This window comes from Coenobita brevimanus, chromosome 78, assembly GCF_032717465.1.
Source record: "Coenobita brevimanus isolate Jiangsu-jjx chromosome 78, ASM3271746v2, whole genome shotgun sequence".
Taxonomy (NCBI): Eukaryota; Metazoa; Arthropoda; class Malacostraca; order Decapoda; family Coenobitidae; genus Coenobita; species Coenobita brevimanus.
Window position 1 is genome coordinate 32,145,863 of NC_137031.1, and position 11,405 is coordinate 32,157,267.

An 11,405-nucleotide genomic window follows, 5' to 3' on the forward strand; every position below is an offset into this window, starting at 1 on the left:
AGATGAGGAGGTCATTGAGTGTGACCTCAGGGAAAAGGAACTGAATAGGGAGGCTACTAGAAATCAGACAGCAAGGAGAGCCACCAATAGCTTCCCAAGAGCCTCTGTAAATTATACGATACAGCAGCTATTAATGACTAAGGGAGTGTCACTTGTGATAGAAAAGAATATCAAAGTCAAACAGATCATACACACAAAAAAAAAAGCTAAGGAAAAACAGATTTGAATGTAAAAATGAGTGAATTTATGAACTTTTACCCACATGTGTATCAAAACTTCCTTGGATAGTATTATTTTCCCCTGTTAGTTTGTTTACTGGAAATTTGTTCATGGAACTGCAGTACAGTACAGTAATACGGTAAGTTTTAAGTGGCTTATTTATTCCAGATTTTGAACTCCAAGCAACAACCACCCATGGAAACTTACAGGATTTAAGTGTCCACATAATATACAGAAGAACACAAGACTACACAATCTATTTCAAGAATATTGTACAGTGTATAGTAAAGAGTCCAGTATTGCTTTATGAAATGGCTCATGTGGAACACATCAATAATACACTGAAGAAAGTGTCTAGGTTCTTGGAGCCATTGCTTCCTTTAGTTGGTTGTCATATGGTAGAATTTTTTACAATGAACCACTGGGAGACACTTGTACCACCCAAGATGCAACAAGACCTGCTTGATCTTCCACAGGAGAAACTTCAGTATATACCATCAGCTTCTGTAGAGTTTGATGTAACAGGTGAGCAAACTACATTAAGAAGAACTTTTGTAGCTATGAATCAACTGTGAATGCTAATATGCAGTGCCATTATTGATGACTGTAAGAACATTTTTTTGGTATATCAGTGGTACTGATTTAAAGTAACAGCAGGAGAACTGCCTGGTTATACAGACTTTCTTCAGCATCCCCCCAAAGGACAATTGTGGACTGGAGAGAAAACCTTAGCTCTACCTTGGCCAACTTCAATATAGTGTTTCCTTCAGAGAAGGCATGGTCCACCACTTGATTTTATATGAATTCCAAGTAATTCCATATGAATGCTGTAAATTTGTATTTCATTTATTTGATTGTTCATTAAGTTGAGGATTGTAATTCAGGAAATGAAATTTTTTCTTAGACACAGATCTTGAAACTTGGTGCCTGCACACAAGTAACCTATCAGCCTTCCAAATGGCCATTAAGCAACACAGTCTCCCTGCCCTAGGAGTTACCTCTACTGTGGAGCAGGTCAGTTGGAATTTCTGTTGATGTAGTTTTGTAGCTTTGTACCAGTAGTGGATTAACTCTTTTCTTGGTTAATATGAAATGCATCTGTAAGGAAAAATCTTAATTATCATCATTGTCCAGGCCTATTTTTCCCATGTACAGATGAGGTGAAATAGGGTCCAGAAAGGTTGGAAATAAGAAGTGTGGTAGGGGAAGAAATATCAACAACATGCCCAGTACCGGTATACATAATCATTCATCATTAACATTATATCACCTGCTTTCTTACACTCTCGTTTTCCAAGTTCTTCTACATTTTTTATTTTATCTTCCATGCTTCCTCCCATCTTCTGACTCACTCTTACACTGTATATCCTGTTTACATCTGTTCTCTCCATTTGACAATACAGTATCACTTAAGCAGACTCGCTACAGCCTCGTTATCAGCAGACTTCTGTTCTCTACTGTACATATTTCAGAATTTACATTTGCTATTTTTTTTTTACCCTGTCCACTCTGCAGACCTCACACATTCTTCAGTAATTCTGTTTCCATTATTTTTGCTCTTGACTTTTTGTTCTCACACCCCAACAGATTTTTAGACCTACGATATATGTTAAGGTTTCCAGTGATGCACCTTCTTGAAATCCTCTTGCAGCATAGCACCATCTACCAGCCTTCCCTGTGCCACTCCACTCTCCACTTCCTTTGCACATTTACTGTACCACTCTCCTGTTACAGCACCAAGGTGTTGTAATTAAAATTCTTTACCAGTTGTAGTGTCTTCACTTACCAGCCCATCACACTTTTATCTTACTCTTTGCTTTCTGTCACTCACTGCCCAGGTGTAACTCCTGTATGAGTGTGTCAGCAGAAAAATAATTTTGCAGGGTACTCTTAACACCATGCATACATAAAACCTTCTTTAAATCTTCTCTGTTCACCTTGTCACATGCATTTTCCAGAGCCATAATATTGTTGTTGTGGACCCAGGCCCACATGAACGTGAACACCATGGACTGCAGGCTGAAGTTGCCATTTTGCAATCCATCACTCTCTTGTTGGGAGGGAGCTGAGGGACTGCTCAAGTATACTCAGTGGCATCACATGAAGCTGTCCCTTTCCAGCACCTCTAGGTTCAAAAATGCTATTAATACCATACATTCTGTAGTATTTGTCTTATTGAAGATACTGAAGTCACTCATCACAGCTGGCATTCTGGTACTGATATATTCCTTACCTTCAATATACTAGTAATTTTTCCATCTATTTACTGTTCCCACACAACCCTGCAGGCAGATTTATACCACAATAGCTTAACTTTGTTTGATAAGTCTGTTTTTGTACAAAGACACAACCACATCCATCTTTCACTCCAGTGGTACATTTGCGGTCATCAGAGTTTCCTTGCACATTTCCAACAGACACTTCATTCCACCCTCTCCACTACATTTAATCATCTCTTCATAAATCCCATCAACACCTGATGCCTTCCCGTTCTGCAGCCATTACACAGCATTCTTTACTTCTGCCAGTGTCATGTTATTCCATAAGTATATTACAGAAATATTGCCACTTAATGTTTTGTTCATACATATGGAGTTGATTTACCAGCTCCCCCAAGATCCAGGAAAAATGTATGGTATGAAAAAGTTGTGATACTGTGGAACACACCCTTAAAATACAGTGTGGACCTACTGTGTCAGTATTGTAGAAAGTTTGTATTAAGTGCTGTGTAGCTTGTATGGTAGTAGCTATTTTGTACATCATGTACTTAAGTTTCCATTTATTAAAGTTTGATTCATTCACAGGTTATAAATGAAGCTGGAGCAGAATTGATGGATAGTGTTACCATGAAGGGAGTAATGTCAGACAAGAAGTCTCATGAAGTGGAGATCATGAGCCATGTTGTTGCTCAGCTTGCAAGAGGTTAGTTGCAAGGTCAGTCTAATTGTTATTTGTCCTAGATATTTCATATTAATTTCTTTAACTTAGAGGATTCTTCATCACGTTCATCATTCTCATCTGATGCATTGCTTTGACCTGGGAATGTCCCCAGCATGGGGTCTTTCTTTATTCATGATTCATTCATTCATCATCTAATCCAGTGTTGCCCCATGAGGAGTGTAGGAATCCAGGGATAGGCAAGTTGGTCCTGACATTTAATGTGAGAGTGACCAGCCTCCCTCATCCCTGAGTGGCATTACATGGGCAATAAACCCCAACCACCCTTTGGATATAAACCTGCACTGGCTCAGTCTGATTGGAGCACCTTAATTACCCACTGAACCACCAGCTGCCATAATTTGGTTATATGGTTACCACCCAACATAGTAAATGATTTCCTGGTGTACAGGAAACCATTTGGCTTGTCACTTAGTGTAGAGTCTCCCATAGGCAGAAGGGAGAGGAAAGAATGAAGGAAAAAAAGACAGAAGAGGAAGGAAGGGAGGATGAGAGGAAAGGGCAAGCACCTGAGAGCAGCACTACTTTGAGTGAGTGGATGGTGGGCACCCCCACCTACCACTAACAAAGTAAATATAAAGCTGTAACAGCCAGACATAAAACAAAAAGTTATTATTGTAATTAATGGATCAAGATGAAGCTGCATGTTACAGTGGAGAAAGTGAGGTACGGTAATTTAGAAAGTATAGAGAGTAGCAGCAGTGGGAGACAGTGTAGGGGAGAGTAGATTGATGTGGTGGTGTCATGTTTCATCACCAGCCAGGCAGGTAAGGACCACACCATGGCCTGTATTCTCATGGACTAAGGAGGCTTTGCAGGTAACCAGCCACTTCAATAATTTCGTACCCAGTTAAAACATAATGTGGCCATTCTGCACAAAAAAAGATCATTGTACACTTTGGTAGAGAATCTGGACTTTGGTGTGATTGATCTGAATGATATTTTTTTGCTACTACTGAATGATGATGCACCCTCCTGTCTAGCAGAGTTTTTCCAGGATGTGGCATTGATTGGATTGTTGATGTGGGCAGTGGACGAGGCTACCTTGGCTCCTCACTGGTGCTACAGTATGGTATGAATGTTGTTGCCATTGATTCTAGTAAGACCAACACTGCCTCGGGCTTGGTTCGCAACAGTAGGATACAGGTAAGCAGTCGATATTGTCAGTAAATGTAATACCTGTAATACAATATTTGCTTCTCTTGATATCAAAGTGCCACATTTCTATAAAATGGAGAGATACAACTTTCTTGGCCTGACTTGGACCCTCTTTAGGTGTGAATACAATCAAAGTACAGGTATATTCATTTGTATTCTGTATAGTGGAGTCCCATATGTAACTTTTCCTCCTCTCTCTCTCTCTCTCTCTCTCTCTCTCCTACTATTGTTGTTATAGAAAAACCTCTATGTTCCAACTCTTTTCATCTCTAAAGAAGGTCCAGACTGGGCCAGAACTGTTGTAGCTTTCCAGTGAACTGCTTTTCCAAATGTATGATTCTTTCTGTTATCTTTGTTTACCACTAAATGGAATGAAAATTGCCACTTACTGGCCACTTTGTATGAAATTTCTCGTAAGAGTTTGGTGTGGATGATTGAAGTTTAGCTAATTTGTTTTTCTTGTCAGAGGCACTGGGTAAATCTGAAGCAAGCAGAACAAGATAGAAAGGAAGGCAGATATGTTAAGAAAGGAAAAAAGCGAAGAGTGAAAAACTCTCAAGCTCAAGATCTTCAAAAAGTTGATCATTACCTGGAGTTAAAAACAGATCATCAGTCATCCCAGTTGTCGGTACCATGTGGTCGATATATAGGAGTTACCAGATTTGTGACTGAGGACATGGATTTAGCAAGTTTGATAAGTAATGTTGTGGACAGTGAGAATGAGATATGTAACAGGTCATCTGAATCTGAAATCAGCTGTGAAACAAAAAAAGATGATTCAGGTCTTGATGATACCAATGTTGCAACAGTATGTTCATCTAAGTCCAGTCTTAATGCCAGTTCTTTGGAATTGAATACTACTTTGAGTAAGCTTGAAACAACTGATAGATATACCATTCAATCTCCACAAAGGACAGGTAATTTGTTAAATAGGGATGCAGCTAATTCAGACAGGAATATAGGAGCCAGTACTCATGCTAGTCCTGTTAAATTACAGGAAAAGCCAAGACATATAAACTTAGCGTTGGTTGGCCTGCACACATGTGGGAACCTGGCAGCTAGCAGTGTTCGACTCTTTCTTGTAAACCCAGCTGTTGCTTTACTTTGCAATGTTGGCTGTTGTTATCACTTGATTGAAGAAGAATATGCTAAGAATACTTATAATTATAGAAAAGTAATAAAAAATAGTTATTCATTGGAAGTACTGCCTGTGTCATCAAGTTCATCCTCAGAGATGGTTAACTATGAACCAGATTGTGTTCACAGTGAATTAAGTATACCCTCGTGTAATAGTGAATGCATAAATGTTAGTTGTACTTCTACAGTCGCAAATCAGGACATTTGTGAACAGCATGCTTTAACATCAGCCCAGAGCTGTGTTTGTGAAAGAAAGGGAGATGAAGAGAAAAGTAAAAGAGAAATATATAGGAAAGAGAATAAAGGAAGGAAGATAGACTCTCATAAAGAAAAGGGAAGTGTGAGGGACTGTGATGCAAACCTCGACCCACTGCATCCCTCTGAGATTCCTGACCATGGTTATGGATTTCCACTGAGCTCTGTCCTCCGTGAGTCGAAGTTTGTCCTGGGTAGAAACACACGAATGCTGTCCTGCCAGCCAGCAGATCGTTTCACACAGCAGAACTTTGTGAGTGTTTGAGCTATTCAGTAGTTTTAATTCAATCAAAGTGTACCATTTCTTTAGTATTGTACCCAGATTTTTTATTTGGATATATGCATACTGTAATAATGTGATTCGTGAAAAATGTGAAGTGAGGAATTCTATGGACACAAGAATCGAAGAGAGTGTACCGAGATGGTATGGTCATGTGGAGAGAGTGGATAACAATAGAATAGTAAAAAGGTATATCTGAGTGAATTTTAAGGAGGGAGGAGGCAAAGTTGGCCAAGGAGAAGGTGGAGGGATACGGTGAATGAGTGTGTGAGGAAGACAGGTATGGAAGTCGATGAGGCTAAGGGACTGATGAGATCGAGCTGGCTGGATGAATGTGGTGAGAAGTGAATGATCAGGGATTTGTCACCCCTTTTTAACGTGACAGCGTCCGGATTGACTCTATCAGATACGTTTATGTGAAGCTACAGAATGTGGTAAATGTTTTTGGCCTATCAGATAGAGCCAGGACTCTGGGATCTTGAATGGTGAGTGAATGGAAGCATGGCTCATTGGAATGGGCAAACTTGGGCTGTCTGAAAGTTGCTACTCCCCACCCTGCCCTAGGGTGGGAAAGGAGGTCTAGATGATGATGAATGATGATATGCATACTGTAACTGATGCACAGTAACATCATTGTTATTTGTATTAGGTAGTAGTACTTTGCTGAGTTTTGATGATAATCTTACCAAAACTAATGATAAGAAGACTAGTGACTCAGACTTTCCTGGGGTTGTGTACTTAACAGACAAGGACAGAGGCACTGTATTGGCGAGCACTACTGCAAGTGGTTTTGATGGACAAGCTTGGAGAGGACAGATCTGACATAGGGCATGTGGGCCGTTTGTCAGCTAAGTGCAACACCTTCACAGAGTATGCTACCATGGCCATAGACAAGCTTGGCCTTCCTATTCAGGTACTTACTACAGTTTCACATAAGCTGGTGGAATATAACCTTCCTAGTGAGGTATTTACTATACTTTCACATAAGCTAGTGGAATATAACCTTCCTATTTAGGTATGTACTACACTTTCATATAAGCTGGTGGATCATAACCTTTGTATAGTATGTAGGTACGGTATTTACTACACGGTCACATAAGCTAATGGGTCATAACTTTTGTATTTAGTTATTTACTACAGTCTCATAAGCTTGTTTTTCTTAATTCCTGAGTCATGATCCACAATTGTGTCTCCCAAACCAGTTTAAATATATACATAATCAAAGTAAATGATTTGCCTAGTGAACAAGTAGGGAGTACAGTAATCAGTTCCACAAAACCATAATGAACGAGTTGAACCCTGATTGAACGAAATTGGGGGAAAGAGTAGGCCATAACTGCCATCTCCCATATTAAATGACCCCCCCTTCCCTAGTAGACACTGCACAAGAAGCCAGATCTGAGTAACCTGTTGAGCAGAATCCAATGGAGGACGAAGATTTGCCCATGTCGAAGATCAGTAAAATTCTAGCGGCAGTGGATGTTCTGAGAGAAGAGGGCAGGGTAAATGAAATCAGCTACCTTAGGACACAGGAAGTGCCCAGTGGGGTGGAAACCACTTTTCATTATTAAAACATTGAAAGGCACAGTACGGAACTCAACAGAAGAAAAAACACTCATCACCTGCTACTACCGAACTCAAGAACAGCAGGAGCCAGTTGCCTCTACATCATCTGCTACACTTCCTGAGGAAGACGATGATGATGTGATGTCATTGGTGTCATCTTTGGACTTCAAAGGTTTTATGGGAGAGGTGATGGGGTAGAGACACGTGGGGAAATGGTTCAGTCAAGTGATGAGGGCGAGGCTGGTGACAGGCACGAGGGAGTGGAAGGTGATGTGGCGGGGACACCCTAAGTGCATCTCCCTGCCTTGGAACTGCCTTTATTCAGGCCAATCAGGACTGCCATCTGCTCCATTTAAGATAAATTACCATGAATTTTTTATATACAGTATCTGTACTGCATGTGTATGACATGTGTCCTTTAGTATGTCTCTGTGGCTCAAAATGTGGACTTTGAGGGAGTGATGCCGCCCGTATGCTGTTTTTTCCACGAGATATGTTGTTCACAGTGAATGAGCTCGTCCGCAGCCCATAAACTCATTCACTGTGGGAGGGTACTGTATACTGTATATATATAAAGCAAAAGGCCATTAGGATCTCATGGTCATCATACTTATATCTAAAATTCTATGCACATTTTTAGGTAAGACCAGAATAGGTTATTCATTATCTTCAGTTTTCAGGAGGCAAATACCCAAACTATGTTTTGATAGTTTACTATAGTTACCCATTGGATTGTCAATAATTACTATGTACACAATTTGCATAAGGCGCTGTCAGTCATAAATCTGTCATTAATGAATATTCTTGTTTCTGCACATTATGTGTCTGTTATTATTGCTGGTGGTGGTGTTGTGGCTCCATGCTCATATGGATATATCTGTATGATATATATAGCTGCAGTACTTTATATATTGGGTTAATTACCATAAAACCAACTTTTATTGCTTATATGATTGGTGTCCTGTTCATGAACAGGTTTCAGAGGATGAGCTGAATAATTACCTTGAGCAGTACCAAGATGCCAGGAGAAGGCTTGAGCTTTTCTTCCTCTTGCGTGCTTCTGTAGCTCCCGTCATTGAGGGTCTCATAATCCTTGACCGCCTTGCCTTCCTCAGAGAACAGGTATGAATAAAACAATGTTTTTTTGCCACAGTGCTCGAATTTAGCATCATAAAATATATAAAACTGTAGAGTAGGGATACTATTAAGCATGGCAGCATCCAGTGGACCTGGACCATCTCTTGAATGAAAACCTTGTAGATCCCATCTAGTTGGAGCACCTTAACCCAGTGAACCACCAGCCACCATTTGATTAAATGGTTACCACCCAAGGTTGTAATCGGTTTTTCTGGGTTAAAGTAAACCATTTGGTTCGTCTTTCAATGTAGAGTCACGTGAAGATACCTTTACATTGAGTAAATGGTTGAAGGGCACCCCCACTTACCACAGAAGGATGTTAATCCTTGAGAATAATGGAGATGGAATACTACTCTTGTGATGAGGGTGATATTTACAGTAGCAGCAATTATTTATTTTATAGAGGCTTGTTTATAGAGCTACTGTTTGGGACTTACTCCTACAGCCATGTTATTAGAACTGAGTGCATGAAAGTGTCAGCAAGCCCCAAATTTGTTATGGCAATGAATGGAACACCTGTAATTGTTAGATGCCATCAGCCTCTATCCCACATCATAGTGTTGTCAGCAGCAATTAGGAAAAGTTAAATGTGTTGTATTTCATTACTTGCCTGAGAAATTGTCAGAAACTGGGGACTTGACCAACCTTTGTCCTCAGATATTCTAACCTGTTCACATCAGTGTTATGACATTTTTTATATACAGTATACAGTACCGGTATGTTTTTCATGTTGTTTCCAGATGATTTTATTCAGTCTTGTAGAAACTGTTCAAGCTGGATATAACTTTCATCAGCACTTTTACTGACAGATTCTTCCTAAGTTGGAAAAAAAAAAAAAAAACTGCTTGATAAAGAGAAAAAAAATTAATCCACTGTCAGTATGATGAGGTTAAAATCAGGTCCTGCTGTGATTCTCTTACTTTCCAGGATGCTACTATCAGCTCTCACCTGGTACAGCTGTTTGATCCAGTGATTTCCCCTCGCTGCCATGCCCTGTTGGCTCTCAGGTCAACTCACTCATCATAATATCATCCCAGACTCAAGCCAGCCCACCCACCTTAACATACTTTTTCATTTTGAAAAATACTCAGATCATTTTACTACCATAACATTTTATATATAAACAGAATTATTTATTAATTTTTCTTAATGTGTGTGGACATGTGATCAAAAAAGTATTGATGCAGATTGTGTGTGGAATAGTCTGGTATCATAGTTAATGAATGTTACAGTATGCCTGTTGGTTCTTCTCATTGATGGTAGGAGTTTATAAACTATACCAACAAAACATTGGTAACTTTTATGGTAAGATTTTACTTCCCTTATCACTAGCATATACTAAGTCAGACTTTATTATCTAACTGTGGTTGTGGTAGGTGGGGGCACTCACCATCCACTCACTCAATGTAGTGCTGCTCTCGGGTGTCAGCCCTTTCCTCTCCATCCTTCTTTCCTTCCATTCTCTTCTGTCTGTCTTTCCTTCATTCTTTCCTTGTCCTTCTGCCTACAGGTGACTTTACACTTCCTCTTCTGTCTTTCTTTCCTTAATTCTTTCCACTTCTTTCAGCCTGTGGGTGACGCTACACTGAGTGACAGGCAAAATGGTTTCCTGTGCACCAGGAAACCATTTACTACACTGGGTGGTAACCATATAACCAAATTTTGGCACCTGGTGGTTTAGTGGGTAATTATTGCACTCCAATCAGATTGAGCTGGTGAAGGCTTATATCCAAGGGATGGTTGGGGTTGATTGCTCATGTAATGCCACTGAGGGATGAGTGAGGCTGGTCACTCTCATCTTAAATGTCGGGACCAACTGCCTAGCCCTGGGCTCCTACGCTCCTCATGGGGCAATGTAGGATTGGATGATCGATGGATGGATGGATGTTACTGTAATGTAAAATATACAATAATTGATTACAGTATAGCAATGGAAATATAAAATACTTCTATAATACAGTGTTTTGTAGCTTTGTAACACCAACCTTCCTTATGAGCTGTAGCTACTGAACTGTATAGGAACGTATTGGACCAGCCTTGTGCAATAGCTCTTGATCATATATTTATGACTGTATAGGATAGTTTTTAGTTGTGTATATACCTACATTATCTGCAAGAAAATATTGATCATCCATACAGATTTTCTTGTTTGTCCCTCACATCTCTCATTATCAAGAGCATTTGTACTTTGGGAGTTGCATTGAAAATGCCAGTCCATAACTTATTTCAAATTATTTTTTATCTTGTTATAGTTTACATTAAAAAAATATCAGTGGTGATGCATGCTGGCAAATTGAGATGGTTTGAACATGCTGAGAGGAGGGAGGAGGATGACTTACTGAGCAGAATCACAAGTGTGAGTGTAGAGGTAAGAGGCAGACCGAAGCAAATATGAGATGAGGTTGTGTGTGGAAAACACTTGGGTCGGAAATTGAGCAGGGGAATGCATCAAGATCACAACAACTTTCGAATGAGAGAATTTACACATCCTAGTAAGGTCAGTATCTCTTGAAATTAAGTTGAAGTGAAGTCATATTAATGCTCAAACAAGGTTGAGTATGGGTGACACTGGTCAGATTTTTTGAGATTGTGAAATGTACAGGGATAATAGTTTTTTATTTATTATATAAATAGAACTCTCATCTTAAATGTCGGGGCCAACCGCTTTCATGGGGCAATGTAGGATTGGATGAAT

The 11,405-nt window shown here is 39.7% G+C and overlaps 1 protein-coding gene across 1 annotated transcript; it reads left to right on the forward strand.

The window, feature by feature from the left end:
• Positions 1-518: 518 nt before the first annotated feature.
• Positions 519-10,881, forward strand: LOC145408609 (putative methyltransferase-like protein 25). Its single transcript, XM_080279297.1, has 8 exons — positions 519-744; positions 1,124-1,233; positions 3,024-3,141; positions 4,175-4,323; positions 4,802-5,980; positions 6,753-6,920; positions 8,549-8,695; positions 9,638-10,881. The coding sequence occupies exons 1-8, from the start codon at positions 531-533 to the stop codon at positions 9,734-9,736; spliced, it is 2,184 nt and encodes a 727-aa protein (XP_080135423.1). The 5' UTR covers positions 519-530; the 3' UTR covers positions 9,737-10,881.
• Positions 10,882-11,405: the final 524 nt, after the last annotated feature.

What these genes read in the sequence shown, in the direction of transcription:
- LOC145408609 (XM_080279297.1), top strand. Translation starts at nt 531, where the DNA reads ATGGCTCATGTGGAACACATCAATAATACACTGAAGAAAGTGTCTAGG. An exon ending in TGTTGCTCAGCTTGCAAGAG is followed by an intron (nt 3,142 to 4,174) that starts GTTAGTTGCAAG and finishes GAGTTTTTCCAG; the next exon opens with GATGTGGCATTGATTGGATT. An exon ending in TTGCCTTCCTCAGAGAACAG is followed by an intron (nt 8,696 to 9,637) that starts GTATGAATAAAA and finishes CTTACTTTCCAG; the next exon opens with GATGCTACTATCAGCTCTCA.